Here is a 20547-nt window from a genome sequence, read left to right as displayed (position 1 = left end):
GCTGCCCCCCCCCCCTGTTGTGCTGATCAGTATATCTGTGCTGATCAGCAACTTTTTGGGGGTGCTGGTTTTTTTTTTATATATATACAGCTGTGCTGCGTGTGCAACTGACTGCTGCCCCCCCCTTTTGTGCTGATCAGTATAAATTAACTGATCAGCAACTTTTTGGGGGTGCAGGTTTTTTTTTTTATATATATACCTGTCAGTGCTGCTGCTGCTGCAGTGTCATAGAGTGATAGATAGTGAGAGATAGAGAGATAGAGAGAGATAGTGACAGAGAGTGATAGAGAGTGCTATATTTTGTGTCTGCTGCCCCCCCTTTTGTGCTGATCAGTATATCTGTGCTGATCAGCAACTTTTTGGGGGTGCAGGTTTTTTTTTTATATATATACCTGTCAGTTGCTGCCAGTTGCACTGTCAGTTGCACCAAAGGTTGTGCACCTGCTGCCCCTCACTGGTAATCAGTGTCGCATCAGTGATCACCTTTTTTTTTTTTGAGGGTGCTGTGGGGTCTTTTTTTAATTTTTTTTTTACACACACTGTGATTTTGTGGGTGTCCTGTGGCCACTGTGCGCTGATCAGTGACGTACATCACTGATCAGCTTTTTCGGCACAGGGTTGATCTATTTTTTTTTTTTTTTTTATCAAATTCCTGTTGCCTTTGAGCGCTGTTCAGTGACGGACGTTACTGACCAACATCTGTGCTCAATTTTTGGCGCAGGACCTTTTTTTTTTTTTTTGCACTACATACACACTACACACTACATACCCCCCGGGTTGAAATAAAGTTTGTACCCCCCCTACACTATACACGTGTTGAAACATTTCACTACCAGAAACACAAAAATAAAAATGGCATCCCAAATGTCATCCCAAATGTCATCCCAGTCATCCAGAAGAATGTATTCAGCGGAGGAGGCATATGCCATGCTTGCCTCTGACTCTGACACAGCCAGTGATGCAAGCGGGGAATTTGAAGGATTCATCTTAAGCTCCTCTTCCTCCTCTAGTGATGAGGGACCCCCTCAAAGACGCCCCCGTAGAGCAGCTGAGACCCCCCCCCCCAATAATTGATCTCGTATGGACCCCACCACCAGACAATTTTGAGCCCCAGGTTCCTGAGTTTTTGGCCATCCCAGGAATCCAATTTGATTCCACAGGTCTCAGAGAAATTGACTTTTTCAAATTATTTTTCTCTGATGATTTTATAAATTTAATGGTGGACCAAACTAATTTATATGCCCAGCAGTTTATTGCTCAAAACCCCACGTCATCATTTGCTAGGTGGACCCCTGTAGATGCAGTAGAGATGATGACGTTTTGGGGTCTGGTGTTTCATATGGGCATAGTAAAAAAGCCAGAAATTAGGCAATATTGGAGTACAGATGTTCTGTACAGCACCCCACTTTACCGTATGGCCATGACCCGGACTCGTTTTGAGTTAATCCTTAAATTTTTGCATTACAACGATAATGCACAGTGCCCACCCAGAGATGATCCCACCTTTGACCGGCTATTCAAAGTCAGGCCGGTCATTGATCATTTCAGTGCCAAATTTGCAGAGAAATTCATTTGCATAGACGAATCCCTTATACATTTTAAAGGAAGGGTTAAATTCCGCCAGTACCTTCCCAATAAGAGGGCAAGGTATGGCATAAAAATGTATAAGCTGTGTGAAAGCACCTCAGGGTACACTCACAGGTTTAGGGTATATGAAGGGAAGGATTCAAGAATTGAACCGCCAGAATGCCCCCCCTCCCTCGTAGGTGTTAGTGGAAAAATTGTCTGGGATTTAGTGCACCCCTTCCTGGATAAAGGTTATCACCTCTATGTGGATAACTTTTACACTAGCATCCCCCTGTTTAAGGCCCTTGGTTCAAGAGGTACAGCAGCTTGCGGTACTGTGCGCAAGAACCAAAGAGGCCTCCCAAAAACGCACATTGCCCAAGTAATGAGAAGGGGTGAAAGCAGGGCACAATCCACCGAAAATATGTTGTTGGTCAAATATAAGGACAAGAGGGATGTCCTTATACTGACAACAATTCACGGAGACAGTACCACCTCCGTCCCTGTACGAGGTACCAGTACCCACACCTCAAAACCTAATTGTATCCTGGATTACAATAAGTACATGGGCGGAGTGGATCTTTCAGATCAGGTACTGAAGCCGTACAGTGCCCTGCGGAAAACAAAAATCTGGTACAAGAAGCTGGCCGTGTATATCATCCAGATGGCACTGTATAACGCTTACGTGCTATTCCGTTCTACCAGCCAGAGGGGGACATTTATGCACTTTCAAGAGGAAGTCATAAAGGGCCTAATATTTGGGAACCAGCAGGCAGAGGGCCCCAGTACTTCTAGTACTGGCCCCCGTATTGTACCAGGGCAGCATTTTCCTGATGAAATCCCCTCCACTGGAAAAAAGGGCAGGACACAAAAAAGGTGCAAAGTTTGCTATAAAAAGGGAATAAGAAAGCAAACTATTTTCCAGTGTGACACTTGCCCCGACAAACCCGGCCTATGTATAAAGGAGTGTTTTAAAATATACCACACATCTATGGATTATTAGGTTCATCATTTCACGGTGCTTCGGGGGTCTTGCTAATGCCACATAGCACCCACCATTCATTCATTCCACCAGAATCTGAGCCGCAAAATCCAAAAATCACTCCTTCCCTTCTGAGTCCTGCCATGCACCCAACTGGTATTTTTTGGTCACATGTGAGGCATTGCCGTACTCGGGAGAAATTGGGGCACAGATTTTGGGGTGCTTTTTCTCCTTCATACCTTATGAAAATGAAAAATTTTGAGCCAGAACTGCATTTTTGTGTAAAAAAAATGTAATTTTTCATTTGCACAGCCCAGTTGTATCAAAATTGGTGAAACCCCTGGGGGTTTGAAATGTACACTATACCCCTAGATGAATTCCCTGAGGGGTGTAGTTTGCAAAATGGGGTCACTTGTGGGGGGGTTCCACTGTATTGGTGCTTTGGGGGTCTTGCTAATGCGACATAGCACCCACCAACATTCCACCAGAATCTGTGCTGCAAAATCCAAATATCACTCCTTCCCTTCTGAGTCCTGCCATTTTTTGGTCACACATGAAGCATTGCCGTACTCGGGAGAAATTGGGGCACAGATTTTGGGGTGCTTTGTCTCCTTCATTCCTTGTGAAAATGAAAAATTTTGAGCCAGAACTGCATTTTTGTGTAAAAAATTTAATTTTTCATTTTCACTGCCCAGTTGTACCACAATTGGTGAAACCCCTGGGGGTTTGAAATGTACATTATACCCCTAGATGAATTCCCAGAGGGGTGTAGTTTGCAAAATGGGGTCACTTGTGGGGGGCTTCCACTGTATTGGTGCTTCGGGGGTCTTGCTAATGCGACATAGCACCCACCAAAATTCCACCAGAATCTGAGCTGCAAAATCCAAAAATCACTCCTTCCCTTCTGAGTCCTGCCATGCACCCAACTGGTATTTTTTGGTCACATGTGAGGCATTGCCATACTCGGGAGAAATTGGGGCACAGATTTTGGGGTGCTTTTCCTCCTTCATACCTTATGAAAATGAAAAATTTTGAGCCAGAACTGCATTTTTGTGTAAAAAAATGTAATTTTTCATTTGCACAGCCCAGTTGTACCACAATTGGTGAAACCCCTGGGGGTTTGAAATGTACACTATACCCCTAGATAAATTTCCTGAGGGGTGTAGTTTGCAAAATGGGGTCACTTGTGGGGGGGTTCCACTGTATTGGTGCTTTGGGGGTCTTGCTAATGCGACATAGCACCCACCAAAATTCCACCAGAATCTGAGCTGCAAAATACAAAAATCACTCCTTCCCTTCTGAGTCCTGCCATGCACCCAAATGGTATTTTTTGGTCACATGTGAGGCATTGCCATACTCGGGAGAAATTGGTGCACAGATTTTGGGGTGCATTTTCTCCTTCATACCTTATGAAAATGAAAAATTTTGAGCCAGAACTGCATTTTTGTGTAAAAAAATGTAATTTTTCATTTGCACAGCCCAGTTGTATCAAAATTGGTAAAACCCCTGGGGGTTTGAAATGTACACTATACCCCTAGATAAATTCCCTGAGGGGTGTAGTTTGCAAAATGGGGTCACTTGTGGGGGCTTCCACTGTATTGGCGCGTTGGGGGTCTTGCTAATGCGACATAGCACCCACCAAAATTCCACCAGAATCTGAGCTGCAAAATACAAAAATCACTCCTTCCCTTCTGAGTCCTGCCATGCACCCAAATGGTATTTTTTGGTCACATGTGAGGCATTGCCGTACTCGGCAGAAATTAGGGCACAGATTTTGGGGTGCTTTGTCTCCTTCATTCCTTGTGAAAATGAAAAATCTTGAGCCAGAACTGCATTTTTGTGTAAAAAATTTAATTTTTCATTTTCACTGCCCAGTTGTACCACAATTGGTGAAACCCCTGGGGGTTTGAAATGTACATTATACCCCTAGATGAATTCCCTGAGGGGTGTAGTTTGCAATCTTAGTGTAGGGTGTAGTTTTAGCATCTTATGGTGCCTAGAAACCTACATGGTGCCTAAAAAATAATCTCATAAAAAAGAAGGCTCCAAAATCAAGTAGGTGCTCCTTCTATTATGAAGCCTGTGGTTTGGTCAACGTGCACACTAGGGCCACATTTAGGATATTTATGAAAACAAAAGAATTGGGGGAATCAATTTTTAGTCACATTTCTCTAGTAAAATGTACTGTGTTCCTTAGAAAAATTTATTAAAATTGAAAATCTGCAAAAAAAATGAAATTTTGAAATTTCACCTACACTTTGTTTTAATTCCTGTGAAACACCTAAAGGGTTAACAAACTTCCAAAATGCTGTTTTGAATACTGTGAGGGGTGCAGTTTTTGAAATGGCATCATTGATGGGGGTGTCTCACATACAAGTCCCTCAAAGTCACATCAGAACTGAACTGGTCCCTAAAAAAATCAGTGTTTGAAATTTTCTTGAAAATTTGAGAATTTGCTATTCATATTTTAAGCCTCCTAGTGTCCAAAAAAATTAAAAGGAGGTTGAAATAATGATGGCAACATAAAGTAGACATATGGTCTATGTTAGTTATTAACTATTTTGAGTGGTATGATTATTTGTCTCACAAGCAGAAAATTTAACATTTTGAAAATTGCTAAATTTTCCATTTTTTTACGACATTTTGGTATTTTTCACAAAAAAACACAGACTGTATCGACGAAAATTTACCACTAACTTGAAGTACAATGTGTCACGAGAAAACAATCTCAAAATCACTGGGATAAGTAAAAGCAAAAAAAAGTTATCCCCACTTAAGTGATACATGTCAGATTTGAAAAAAAGGGCTCTGTCAGGAAGGCAAAAACAGGCTGCGGCGGGAAGGGGTTAAACCACTCCATCCTATGCTTGGTATTGGACTGGGTAAATAGAGAGGCTTGCATGCAGCTGCTCTGTTATGGAACCCATTCCATTAAGCTCTTGCTGCACAGTTTTTGTGCTTACGTTTAGAGATGTGCACCGGACACTTTTTCGCGTTTTGGGTTTTGGGTTCTGATTACCTTCAGGTTTTGGGTTCTAATGGGTTTTGCCAAAACACCCCCTAAAGGTTTTGGGTTTTGGGTTTTGGGTTCTGATTTTTTTGAAAAAAGCATAAAAATGGTTAACATTGCATAATTTAGGTGTTTTTTTGCTCCTATGCTATTATTAACCCCATCAGCTTTCTTCTCCACTCATTTACAGTCTATTCTGAAGACCTCACACCTCACAATATTGTTTTTAGGCCAAAATGTTGCACCGAGGTAGCTGGATGACTATGATAAGCAAGACAAATGGGCGGCACAAACACGTGGCCCATCTAGGAGTGGCACTGCAGTGGCAGATAGAAAAACTAGGCCCCAAAGAGCACATTATTCAAAAGAAAAAAAGAGGTGCAAGATGGAATTGTCCAAGGGCCCTCCCACCCAAACTAGGCCCCAAAGAGCACATCATTCAAAAGACAAAAAAGAGGTGCAAGATGGAATTGTCCTACGGCACTCCCACCCAAACTAGGCCCCAAAGAGCACATTATTCAAAAGACAAAAAAGAGGTGCAAGATGGAAGTGTCCAAGGGCACTCCCACCCAAACTAGGCCCCAAAGAGCACATTATTCAAAAGACAAAAAAGAGGTGCAAGATGGAAGTGTCCAAGGGCACTCCCACCCAAACTAGGCCCCAAAGAGCACATTATTCAAAAGACAAAAAAGAGGTGCAAGATGGAATTGTCCTACGGCACTCCCACCCAAACTAGGCCCCAAAGAGCACATTATTCAAAAGATAAAAAAGAGGTGCAAGATGGAAGTGTCCAAGGGCACTCCCACCCAAACTAGGCCCCAAAGAGCACATTATTCAAAAGACAAAAAAGAGGTGCAAGATGGAATTGTCCTACGGCACTCCCACCCAAACTAGGCCCCAAAGAGCACATTATTCAAAAGACAAAAAAGAGGTGCAAGATGGAATTGTCCTACGGCACTCCCACCCAAACTAGGCCCCAAAGAGCACATTATTCAAAAGACAAAAAAGAGGTGCAAGATGGAAGTGTCCAAGGGCACTCCCACCCAAACTAGGCCCCAAAGAGCACATTATTCAAAAGACAAAAAAGAGGTGCAAGATGGAATTGTCCTACGGCACTCCCACCCAAACTAGGCCCCAAAGAGCACATTATTCAAAAGACAAAAAAGAGGTGCAAGATGGAATTGTCCTTGGGCCCTCCCACCCACCCTTATGTTGTATAAACAGGACACGCACACTTTAACAAACCAATCATTTCAGCCACAGGGTCTGCCACACGACTGTGGCTGAAATGATTGGTTCGTTTGGGCCCCCACATCACAAGCTGCCATTTAATATGTCCCTGCACAAACTGGCTCTACAGAGGCAAAAGGTCGTCCTCATCCTCATCCAGCGATTCCTCACCACCATCAGTATCTTGTTCTTCCTCACCCTCACAGAGTATTAATTCGTCCCCGCTGGAATCCACCACCACAGGTTCCTGTGTACTTTGTGGACGCTGGTCTTTCTCGTAGAATTGATAATTCATTTTTATGAACATCATCTTCTCCACATTTTTTGGAAGCAACCTCCTACGCTTATTGCTGACAAGGTTCCCAGCTGCACTAAAAACTCTTTCGGAGTACACACTGGAGGAAGGGCAACTGAGGTAATATAGAGCCAGTTTGTACAGGGGCTTCCAAATTTCCTTTTTTTTCTGCCAGTACTGGTAAGGACTCTCTGACATGCCTACTTGGGTGCTGTCACCCATATAATCCTCCACCATTCTGTCAATGGTGATAGCATCATAGGCAGTGGAAGTAGACATGTCAGAAATTGTTGGAAGGTCCTTCAGCCCAGACCAAATGTCCAAACTTGGTCCTTTATCACCACCAGCGGGGGGTTTAGGAAATCGCAGTTGTTTCCTTGCAGAACCAGTTGCTGGAGAAAATGAAGGAGAAGGTGCTGCTGAGTCACTTTCCACTTCAGAAGATGACAGTTTTCTAACCAGCAGTTCTTTGCACTTCTGCAGGCTTGTGTCCGCCGGAAAGAGTGACACCACGTAGGCTTTAAACCGAGGATCGAGCACGGTGGCCAAAATGTACTCCTCTGATTTCAAAATTTGTACCACCCTCGAATCCTGGCAAAGCGTATGAAGGACTTCATCCACAAGTCCCACATGCTTAGAGGACTCGCTCCGTCTCAGCTCCTCCTTCACTTTCTCCAACTGTTTCTGCAAAAGCCTGATGAGGGGAATGACCTGACTCAAGCTGGCAGTGTCTGAACTGACTTCACGTGTGGCAAGTTCGAAGGGTTGGAGAATCTTGCACAACACTGAAATCATTCTCCACTGTGCTTGAGTCAGGTGCATACCCCCTCCTTTGCCTATGTCATAGGTGGATGTATAGGCTTGAATGGCCCTTTGCTGCTCCTCCATCCTCTGAAGCATATAGAGGGTTGAGTTCCACCGCGTTACGACCTCTTGCTTCAGCTGATGGAGGGGCAGGTTCAACAGTGTTTGCTGCCGCTCCAGTCTTTGGCATGCAGCCGCCGAATGACGAAAGTGGCCACAAATTTTTCGGGCCACCGAAAGAGTCCCCTGCACAGCTCTGTTGTCTCTTAGAAAACTCTGGACCACCAAATTTATCGTGTGAGCAAAACAGGGCACATGCTGGAATTTGCCCTGCTTTAATGCCCGCACGATATTGCAGGCATTGTCTGACACCACAAATCCCCAGGAGAGTCTAAGAGGGGTAAGCCATTGCCCAATGATTACCCTCAGTTTCTGTAAAAGGTTATCGGCGGTGTGCCTCTTACGGAAAGCGGTTACACACAACGTAGCCTGCCTAGGAAGGAGCTGGCATTTCCCAGGTCCTACTACTGGTGCTGCTGCTGTTGTTGCTGCTGGACAAGGTGATTCATCTACCCAGTGGGCTGTCACGGTCATGTAATCCCTAGTCTGCCCTTTTCCACTTGTCCACATGTCCGTTGTTAAGTGGACAGTGGGTATGACCGCATTTTTCAGGGCACTGAGAACACTTTTATGCACTTTACTGTACAGCTTCGGTATCGCCTGTCTAGCGAAGTGGAATCTTGACGGTATTTTGTAACGGGGACACACTAAGTCCATCAATCGTCTAAATCCTACTCCAGCAGTTATGGACACCGGAAGCACATCTAATACAATCAGATCTGCTAAGGCCTCAGTTACCCGCTTTGCCATTGGATGACTGCTGTCATACTTCATCTTCATGGCAAAGGACTGTTGGACAGTCAATTGCTTAGTGAAATAAGTGTTCCGACTTCCCCTCCGGGATGATGAATGACTCCCAGCAGCAACAGCAGCAGCGGCAGCAGTAGGAGGCGTAGCAATGCAGGATCCTCCAGAAGAATCCCGGATAGGAGAGGAGTCAGTCAGGCAAGTAACATGGCCTATAGGACTACTCCCAATCCTCATTGAGGAAGAAATTGACGAGGAGGGACTTTGCGGTGTAGTTGGGCACGTGGACACAACAGGACAAAGGGATTTAGTTGTCCCTGGACTGTGTACATTCTTAGCCACAGTTTCTGAACTAAACAGCAACTTATGAACGCTCTTCAAGTGACGTAGAAGGGAGGATGTCCCTAGGTGGGAAACGTCCTTACCCCTGCTTATTTGAGCTTTGCATAAGCTACATATGGCAAAACAATTGTTGGACGGTTTGGGATAAAAATAATTCCAGACCGAAGAGGTGGATTTATTGGTCTTCTGTCCAGGCATGGTGATGCCCTTTGGGATCTCACGGACAACAACTGTCTTGCCCGGTGCCTCATTTAAGCAAACCGCATCAGCATCGTCCTCCTCGTCAATTTCTCCCTCAGCACCAGCTTCATCAATATCCTCCTCCTGGTGTACAACACTGACACCTTCATTATCGACATCTGCAACTGCACTGTCTGTGATCCTTCCAGCACATGCAGAGGGTGTGCTGCGAATGCTGAAAGGAGCATCCTCTTCCCGTACAGTGATGGGAAGGTCAGGCATCGCAACCACCAACACCCTTGGACTCTCCACTGGGATTTGTGATACCATGTCTTCTTTGGAAGGCAGAGTTGTTTGCTGGATTTTTGTTGGTGACACCTTAAATCTCTTAAATTTTAAAGTGGGAGAAGGAGGAGGAGGAGGAGGAGGAGGAGGACTTTGTTTATCTTGTGAAGCTGAGCCACTAGTCATGAACATAGGCCATGGCCGTAGCCGTTCCTTGCCACTCCGCGTTGTAAATGGCACACTGGCAACTTTAAGTTTCTCCTCCAATGATTTGCTTTTTCTTTTTAAGGGCCTTTTACTCAACTTTGGCTTTTTGGATTTTACATGCCCTCTACTTTGACACTGGGCATCGGCCTTGGCAGACGACGTCGATGGCATTTCATCGCCTATGTCATGATGACTAGTGGCATCAGCTTCAGAAGCACGACGAAGTGGCTCCTCATCTTTTCCTTTTTTTTTATCCTCCATATTTTGGATATCTAACGTTAGGCAGCGGTGTCAGCAAACTGGATACCGAGATATCAGCTGGTTGTTGTCCTTATCCAGTGACAACAGCAGCAAGATACAAAAGTGGATATATATCAGTAACACAACAAGTGGCGTCAGCAAACCAGAGTTATGTACTGCGATATCTAACGGTAGGCAGCGGTGGCAGCAAACTGGATACCGAGATATCAGCTGGTTGTTGTCACTAGCCAGTGACAACAGCAGCAAGATACAATATTTATTTTGTGGATAGTTACACTGGTAGGTAACACAACAAGTGGCGTCAGCAAACCGGAGTTATTTACTGCGATATATGTAACGGCAGCGGTGGCAGCAAACTGGATACCCAGATATCAGCTGGTTGTTGTCACTAGCCAGTGACAACAGCAGCAAGATACAATATTTATTTTGTGGATACACTGGTAGGTAACACAACAAGTGGCGTCAGCAAACCGGAGTTATTTACTGCGATATATGTAACGGCAGCAGTGGCAGCAAACTGGATACCCAGATATCAGCTGGTTGTTGTCACTAGCCAGTGACAACAGCAGCAAGATACAAAAGTGGATACACTGGTAGGTAACACAACAAGTGGCGTCAGCAAACCGGAGTTATTTACTGCGATATATGTAACGGCAGCAGTGGCAGCAAACTGGATACCCAGATATCAGCTGGTTGTTGTCACTAGCCAGTGACAACAGCAGCAAGATACAATATTTATTTTGTGGATAGTTACACTGGTAGGTAACACAACAAGTGGCGTCAGCAAACCGGAGTTATTTACTGCGATATATGTAACGGCAGCAGTGGCAGCAAACTGGATACCCAGATATCAGCTGGTTGTTGTCACTAGCCAGTGACAACAGCAGCAAGATACAATATTTATTTTGTGGATACACTGGTAGGTAACACAACAAGTGGCGTCAGCAAACCGGAGTTATTTACTGCGATATATGTAACGGCAGCAGTGGCAGCAAACTGGATACCCAGATATCAGCTGGTTGTTGTCACTAGCCAGTGACAACAGCAGCAAGATACAAAAGTGGATACACTGGTAGGTAACACAACAAGTGGCGTCAGCAAACCGGAGTTATTTACTGCGATATATGTAACGGCAGCAGTGGCAGCAAACTGGATACCCAGATATCAGCTGGTTGTTGTCACTAGCCAGTGACAACAGCAGCAAGATACAATATTTATTTTGTGGATAGTTACACTGGTAGGTAACACAACAGGTGGCGTCAGCAAACCGGAGTTATTTACTGCGATATATGTAACGGCAGCGGTGGCAGCAAACTGGATACCCAGATATCAGCTGGTTGTTGTCACTAGCCAGTGACAACAGCAGCAAGATACAATATTTATTTTGTGGATAGTTACACTGGTAGGTAACACAACAAGTGGCGTCAGCAAACCGGAGTTATTTACTGCGATATATGTAACGGCAGCAGTGGCAGCAAACTGGATACCCAGATATCAGCTGGTTGTTGTCACTAGCCAGTGACAACAGCAGCAAGATACAATATTTATTTTGTGGATAGTTACACTGGTAGGTAACACAACAGGTGGCGTCAGCAAACCGGAGTTATTTACTGCGATATATGTAACGGCAGCGGTGGCAGCAAACTGGATACCCAGATATCAGCTGGTTGTTGTCACTAGCCAGTGACAACAGCAGCAAGATACAATATTTATTTTGTGGATACACTGGTAGGTAACACAACAAGTGGCGTCAGCAAACCGGAGTTATTTACTGCGATATATGTAACGGCAGCAGTGGCAGCAAACTGGATACCCAGATATCAGCTGGTTGTTGTCACTAGCCAGTGACAACAGCAGCAAGATACAAAAGTGGATACACTGGTAGGTAACACAACAAGTGGCGTCAGCAAACCGGAGTTATTTACTGCGATATATGTAACGGCAGCAGTGGCAGCAAACTGGATACCCAGATATCAGCTGGTTGTTGTCACTAGCCAGTGACAACAGCAGCAAGATACAATATTTATTTTGTGGATAGTTACACTGGTAGGTAACACAACAGGTGGCGTCAGCAAACCGGAGTTATTTACTGCGATATATGTAACGGCAGCGGTGGCAGCAAACTGGATACCCAGATATCAGCTGGTTGTCACTAGCCAGTGACAACAGCAGCAAGATACAATATTTATTTTGTGGATAGTTACACTGGTAGGTAACACAACAAGTGGCGTCAGCAAACCGGAGTTATTTACTGCGATATATGTAACGGCAGCAGTGGCAGCAAACTGGATACCCAGATATCAGCTGGTTGTTGTCACTAGCCAGTGACAACAGCAGCAAGATACAATATTTATTTTGTGGATAGTTACACTGGTAGGTAACACAACAAGTGGCGTCAGCAAACCGGAGTTATTTACTGCGATATATGTAACGGCAGCAGTGGCAGCAAACTGGATACCCAGATATCAGCTGGTTGTCACTAGCCAGTGACAACAGCAGCAAGATACAATATTTATTTTGTGGATAGTTACACTGGTAGGTAACACAACAAGTGGCGTCAGCAAACCGGAGTTATTTACTGCGATATATGTAACGGCAGCGGTGGCAGCAAACTGGATACCCAGATATCAGCTGGTTGTCACTAGCCAGTGACAACAGCAGCAAGATACAATATTTATTTTGTGGATAGTTACACTGGTAGGTAACACAACAAGTGGCGTCAGCAAACCGGAGTTATTTACTGCGATATATGTAACGGCAGCGGTGGCAGCAAACTGGATACCCAGATATCAGCTGGTTGTCACTAGCCAGTGACAACAGCAGCAAGATACAATATTTATTTTGTGGATACACTGGTAGGTAACACAACAAGTGGCGTCAGCAAACCGGAGTTATTTACTGCGATATATGTAACGGCAGCGGTGGCAGCAAACTGGATACCCAGATATCAGCTGGTTGTTGTCACTAGCCAGTGACAACAGCAGCAAGATACAAAAGTGGATACACTGGTAGGTAACACAACAAGTGGCGTCAGCAAACCACAGTTAAAAATTTAATTACTGAGTCTGCGATATCTAACGGCAGCCAGTGGTGTCAGCAACAACAACAACTTAATTATTTTTTTTTATATTTTTATATATTTTTAATTTATTTTTTATTTTTTTTTATATACTCTGAGAGGTAGGTACAAGGTAGTGGCACTGGCAACAACAGAGGTGACTGCCTGGTAGGTGTTTACAACCATATAACAGGTAGCCAGGCAGCACAAAAACCCTCTCTGGCAGCACAATAAAAATTATTAAACCCCCCTCTGTCTGTAGTATTCTGTAGCAGGCTAGCAGCAGCAGTGACACAATTAGAGATGAGCAGGCTATAGCAATATAGAAAGAAAACCCCCTCTGCGGCAGTACAATAAACCCCCCTCTGTCTGTAGTATTCTGTAGCAGCAGCAGTGACACAAATTACAGATGAGCAGGCTACAGCAATATAGAAAAAAAAATCACTCTCCAGCAGCACAATAAAAAATGATTAAACCCCCTCTGTACTTGCAGCTCTTTAGCAGCAAGCAGCACAGTGACACACACAACGCTCCAGCAAACCCCCCTCACGGAGCAATAAATAAAACCCCCCTCTCTGGCAGCACTGCTGCCTGCTCTGCGTCGCCCCACAGAATGAAGATGGCGGCGGCGGGTCCCGGCTTTTATGTAATCCGGATCTCGCGAGAATCCGACGTCACCAATGTGACGTCGGGCCTCGATTTCGGCTCCGGGCCTGCGCGGGAGTCCGCGGACGTCCTGGATTCGGATTCAGGACGTCCGTGCGGATCCGGATCTCGGAGATCCGGACCCGCTCATCACTACTTACGTTATTGCTAGGGTAATTTTGGAACACTTCCGCTATGGAGTCAGAAGAGCATTGGCAACTTTTACATGGGCTTATGCTTCATGGCTGAATTGCTGTTTTTTAATCTCATTCACTTTCTAATAGTGGGGCAGATATATTAAGTCCTCGAGATCTGACAACAGTCCATGTTTTTAGGTCACCTAGCTGGTGCACAGCTGTAGTCATTACTAACTGTCACATTTTCAAACATGCTGCATTCATTACTACTACAGATCCACATGTTGCCTGAAAAACATGAACTGTTGGAAGATCTTGAGGACAGGTTTGGCCACCCCTGTATTAAGCCTTAACAAGAGATAAATCAAGTGTGATAAAGAGAGATAAACGTCCAGCCAATCACCTGCTAACTGCCATGTTACAGGCTGTGTTTGAAAAAGTCAGTAAGAAGCTGATTGGCTGGACGTTTATCACTCTTTATCACCCTTGCATTTATCTCTTGTTAAGGCATCTGCCCCAATACATCTGCCCCAATATCAGTTGACGGTAGAGTGTCCAGTAAGGATGAAATCCATGACTAGTCGTATTGCAAAGGTGGCATCCTATCACAGTACAAAGTTTGAAGTCACTGAGCTCTTCAGAATGACCCATTTTGTATCACAAATGGAGACTGCAATCTCTGGGTGCTTGATTTTATACACATCTGGCAATAGGTCTGATTGAAACACCTGAATTCAATAGGTTTGGCCAAATACTTCTGTCAATACAGTGTATATTGGTTTAACTCGCCAACACTGCTTACTAACTAGTCTGATAATAGACTACTATGAATTAAGAAAAACCATCACTAGTGTCACTCATTTGTTCTAAAGTACTGAGTACTTATATACATCCCAACAAAAATTCTAAAAATAATTTCTTTATTATCACATAATAAACACTATTCTTATACAGATGTGTCTAATGTTGGCATTTTTTTTTGGGGGGGGGGGGAGTAGATTTTAATCTTAGACATATTAAGGTTAAGAAAGCGTTGGGATATCCAGGAAGAATACATTTTGCCTTGTGACCGGCATTGCGGGACCATCATGATCAATGTGCAGCGCAGCTCAGACATATGCGCAGTTGGATCTGCAAAGACAACAGGTTTGCATACAACTCTGAATCTGGCCCTATGTAGCACCATATAAATATAAGCAGTTCATTGCAACCTATTGACTTATTCAAGTTCTATTACATGAAATTAGTGTGGTTCATCATCAATATGGCATAAGTATTTACATCATCTGGTTCTTTTTATATTTATTTTTAGGACTGTACACGTGCACACATAGACACATGAAACCAAGTGCTGCCTGCCTATTATGATCTTGGTTTAATGTAGCCACCCAACTGGGTGATCGAATTGGATAAATGTGGGTGCTGAACAGATCATGCAATTCAGTTAGAGCCATCATATCGCATTCATTTATAACATTTTATTTTAACATTTCTTCTTCTTAGGCATCCAAAGTATGTTTTGTATGCATTACCCAATTTATCCTTCATTAAGGTCTTATTCAGAGATGGAGACGCAAAGCAGACTGCGCATGTGCTGCATTTGTATTGCGCACACGTCAAAATGCTGCTGCATTACCCATGCACGCGATAAGGGGGCATCTGCAAAATGATTTACAGGAAGTGACAGTGTGGTGGTGTTAGCATGGTGCTTGTGGGGAGTGATTATAAAAATACTAGTGTGTATGTGTATCTGACATGAGCTGCGAGCCCTAGATTACAAGATCATGGTGTCTGCTGTGGCCAGTTTGCATAGCCATAGACTTTTTCGAGCAGTTAATGTTTCCTGTATTGCAAATTAAGTGAGGTAGCTCTGGTGGGCGTGTCTCCATTTCTGGGCGGCTGCTTCAGGTGCTGATAGTAGATGTATACCAGAGAAAACTGCCCTTAGCTGCATTAATAAATAATAAACTGTAAATAAAGTCCACCTCTGAATTAGGCAATAAGTTACAGGAGCATGCAGCTGCTATACACATAATTACTTAGACTTGAAAATGAAATTTGTGGGTTTATTGAAGTTTCCTTCCTCCGGCAGGATGATCCAGAATGTTACCATGTGAAGCGTCCACAGTTTCTTTCCCATTCTACTATGGAACACTGGGAGACCAAACAGAAGCTTAAGTTGATTTCAAGAAACGTTCAGGTGAATGAGAAAAGCAAACCAACTGGAGATCTGGTTCTGAACACTTCGTCCTAGAACTGCTATAAGGACCGTTTCCTATGTTGCTGAAAACACTTAACACACATTGTGACAATTTAAAGATGTAACATGGATTTGTATACATGTATATATTTTTTTATACATTTATAAAATGCAGATTATTTATTGTATTTATTTTTGTACTGAAATACAGATGAATCTTTTCTGAGTACTGTTTTTATATTATAGTCTTCTATGCATTTGTTGGTGACCACACTTGCCGATGAGCTAATGCAGACGATGGACCATGTAGTGTTCATTCTAGCACCCGCCTTCTTTGAAAACCCATGCAGATCCTCTTTCCTGCCTGGGGTGTCGCTGTCTGCTGTAGTCCTTCTAGCACAGTGTGTTCTGTATATCAGCACTGATATGCAAATCAGACCTGTGCTAGAAACACCACAGCAGACAGCAACACCCCAGGCAGGGAAGAGGAACTGTATGGGTTTTCAAAGATGGCGGGTGCTAGAATGAACACTAACCATGTCCTTGGCAGTTGATGGTGCTACTTCAATTTCTGGAGGATGAGGTTGAGCCTGAAGAACCTGAACAGGCTTCTCAGGGGTTTGAGGATTTGATTGAGAAGGTCAAGCTAGCCTTAAATGTGGACAACGGTGCTTCTGCTCCTCCTCATCCTTCAGTTTGGTAAAAGGCAAAAACCTGCATCCTGTTTTCCTCCTGAGGAATTTATTACAGGCTTGGCTCCATCCAGATAAAAATTTCCAAACCTCTCGCAGGCTTTTGGCTACCTATCCTTTACCTACTGAAGGTAGAAAACGGATTGAGACTCCTGTGGCAGACCCATCAGTCTCACGTCTGTCAAAAAAGACCAGTGCTCCCTGTCCCGGGAGCCTCCTCTCTTCAGGACTCCTCGGACAGAAAGCTGGAACCTACTCTTAAGGCCATACATACAGCTGCCGGGGTTTTACAGTGTCCTGTTCAAGTAGGATGCTGGGTTAACAAAGCTATGGGGGTCTGGGCTGGCCAGATTGCAAAGGATTTACACAAAAATCCTGAGACAGGAACCCTTACACTGTTGGCTATACACATACGTGAAGCCTCTGTCTATTTGATGGAGGCTTCCTCTGATACCTGTATCATTGCAGACCGCATTTCTGCTCTCAGCAGTCATCCAGTAAGGACAGTGGCAGGCGGATGCCAAAACAAAACAGCCTGTGGAAACATTTGCTTTCACTGGGGATGTCTTATTCGGTCCTGAACTTGACAAATAGATCTCCAAAAAATCTAATTTCTCTGTCGTCCATCCTGGTGACACAGCTAACCATGGGATGTAGGAGGGTCCGCAAGAGCAAGGCACCTTCTTTGAGAGGCAGGCTCCTCCATTCTACATCCCAGCATTCCTCAGTTTGTTTTAGGTGCCCACGGGAGTGGGTGCTATGCTGACTGGCTGCGGACTGCAGCCGTTTTTTATAGTAGCTAGGAGATTTTTTTTTTTATTAATATTCTCTTAGTTGCAGATTACAGTGTGAAACTTCCATAGGAAGTTTCTTTACACTGACAACGCAGCAGGGGCTGACAAAAGCACGTCCTGCCCTCTCTGCACAGCGCTTTGATCTCAATGAAAGGAGGTCTCCTGGGCCATGGGGTGCATCCTGAGCCAGCTCCCTGCTTAGGGAGGATCATGGGTGATGGACCCCCCACTATGGCACCGCCATTTTAACGTGCTTATAGGCAGAAATCCATTGGCGTTGGAGCCTATTACAGGACGCTTCCAAGTGGTCCCAGACTGAGGGGAGAAACTGTAAGAAAGGAGAAACACTGGTAGGAGCGGCTGATATGGGGAGTGCACCAAAAAAGAAAAAAGCTTTCCTCCCCGCTAAAGCAGAGACTTGGTCTCTTCCTACACTCTATTATGGCGCCTTTTCCCTCCACACTGTGCAGAGCTGAAGGAGGATTTCACACTACAGAACTGAGTGACAAGTTTTTCCTGGGCAGCGCTTTCCCTGGTGACCGCGAGACTCCATTGCAGCAGCGCAGACAGATAAGTACTCTGGTATATTATTCTGTACAGATGCCTAACATTTTGCACTGTGTGTTATCATGACAGAAACATGTAGTGATGCTGCTCTTGGGGAGGGAGTGTCTGCCATGTTAATTAACTGCAGGTTTTGTGGAGTTAAATTAACTGTTGAACAGATGGATCAGGGGGATTTGTGCCCTGCATGTGATTCTGTGCCCAGTGGGGCTCAAGCCCAGAGGTCTGAGCAGCCTGAACGTGCGTGGGTGGCTGCCTTGGGGAGATCTACGAATGCCTTAATATAGGCTTTGAATAGGCAGAGATGAACTTGTTAAGTCTCCTAGACATTTTTTCTCCCCCCAACCCTCGGTGGGCTCTATTAACCCTTCTCAGGGGGACCCTGCTTTACTACAGGTTATGCAGGACACGGCACAGAGAGTTCACTCTTTCTGACAAAATCCTTCTTAGATGGACAAAACCATGTGCACTGCAGGTGGGGCAGATGTTACTTGTGCAGAGAGAATTAGATTTGGGTGGGGTTTTACTTCAAAGTGAGATCTATATTGCAGTGTAAAAATAAAGCAGGCAGTATTTACCCTGCACAGAAACAAAATAACTCGCCCAAATCTAATTCTCTCTGCACATTTTACATCTGCCGCCCTGCAGTGCACATGGTTTTGTCCATCTAAGAAGGATTTTGTCAGAAAGAGTGAACTAGAATAAGGCCCAGAGTTCCATAAAATAAATACTTTTATGGAGCAGTTTTCTAGGGCTCCTGAGGTGGCCTCGCCCAGGCACCCTTTATCCACACCTCCCCTTCTTAATTTAGATTCTGAAGGTGAATGTGCTGATGATATGTTTTGGAACCAGAGGGAAAAATTTGAGTCTTCTGTCACTTATATTGAAGATTTGATTTTGGCGGTCAAACAGACATTAAATCTCTCAGATGTTGATAAAGTACCTGTTCAGGGTGTGTTTAAGAAACAACGCAGGCATGCGGTTACTTTCCCCTCGGATAAGGGCATGAAAGCACTACTTGGGGAAGCATGGAAGACGCCTGATAAAAGGCTTCTTATGCCTAAAAGATTTGCAAATCTGTATCCCATGCCGGAGGAGCATGTGAAATTGTGGGAAAAGATTCCTCTCGTGGATGCGCCTGTTGCTAGGTTGTCTAAGACTACTGCTTTACCTGTACAAGGGGGTGCTGCTTTTAAATATCAGCTAGATAAAAAGATTGAAGGCTGTCTCAAAGCTGTGTTTGAAGGGGTTGGCTTTACTTTACGCCCGGTTATTGCATCAGCTTGTGTATCCAAGGCCATGATGAAGTGGGCTACTTTGTGTACTCAGCTTCAGCTGACACAGAAGCCTTTGCTTTAGCAGAAAAGCTAAAGTGTGCAGATATGTTTGTGAGGCTGGTGTCAGCCATTTCTATGACAGCTAGGAGAGCTCTCTGGCTTAAAGCTTGGGAGGCTGATAGCGAGTCTAAGAAGTCTCTTGAGGTATTGGCTTTTAAGGGAGAACTTCTTTTTGGGTCAGAGCTGGATTCCCTTATTAAGGAAGCCATGGGGGGAAAGATTACTTTCCTCCCCACCACATCTACTAAGCACTCAATGTCAAGGTTTGGAGCCTTCAGGTCATCCTTTCGTTCCTCCTTTCAGGGAGGTGCGTCCAGTAGAGGACAACCAGGTAGAGGGAAGTTCCCCTCTGGCAAATGAAGGGCGCCCAGATCCTGTTTGGTGCCTTTGCAAAGAAACATTCTACCAAAAGTGAGGATAAGTCCTCCGCATGACGGGGCGGAGACTCCCCATTCTGGGGTCAGAGTGGGGGGTCACCTCCTGCAGTATCGGGATGTGTGGGCTCTCTCCACCCCGGACCCTTGGGTTCATTCTGTCGTCTCCCAGGGTTACAGGATCAATCTCAGGGGTGTCCCTCCAAAGAGATTTCTTCCAACACCCTTGCCACGAAAACCTCTTGGAGGGGGGGGGGCGTGGAAACATCGCTTCTCGAGAAAGGAGTTGTGATTCCGGTACTTCAGGAGGAAAGGAAGAAGGTTTTCTAGTTGCCCAAGCCGGATGGGTTGTTCAGGTCTATCCTAAACCTGAAGTCCTTAAACCTCCATCTGTGGGTGGATCACTTCAGGATGGAATCTCTACGGTCCGTTTTATTAAGCATAGAACCTGGAGAATTTCTAGCATCAGTGGACATCCAGGTTGCTTATCTACACGTGCCTATTTGCAGGGAACATCAGTCTTTGCTGCGTTTCGCAATAGGCACAACTCATCTACTGTTTCAGGCCCTACCCTTCAGCCTGGCAACAGCACCGAGATGTTCACAAAAGTGATGGCTGTCATGGCAGCGTCAAGGTGGACTCGGAAGAGAAGTTGCAGGAACATCTGATGGTTGCAATGCAATTTCTTCGAGACCATGGGTGGATGTCAAATCTTTC

At 44.7% G+C, this 20547-nt stretch overlaps 1 protein-coding gene across 1 annotated transcript in view; it reads left to right on the top strand.

Moving 5' to 3' along the window:
• Window positions 1-16295, top strand: part of CCDC150 (coiled-coil domain containing 150) — a 99001-nt gene extending 82706 nt beyond the window's left edge. Inside the window, exon 23 of the mRNA XM_083177419.1 lies at window positions 15962-16295. Within this exon, the coding sequence (XP_083033545.1) occupies window positions 15962-16123 (162 nt within the window). The 3' untranslated portion in view covers window positions 16124-16295. The remainder of the gene's footprint in view (window positions 1-15961) is intronic.
• The last annotated feature ends 4252 nt before the right edge of the window (window positions 16296-20547 follow it).

The sequence above is a fragment of the Crinia signifera genome, chromosome 3 (genome assembly GCF_055691185.1).
Source record: "Crinia signifera chromosome 3, ASM5569118v1, whole genome shotgun sequence".
NCBI classification, from domain to species: Eukaryota; Metazoa; Chordata; class Amphibia; order Anura; family Myobatrachidae; genus Crinia; species Crinia signifera.
The sequence above is the reverse complement of the archived record's forward strand: the minus strand, read 5'-3'. Positions and strand labels throughout refer to the sequence as shown.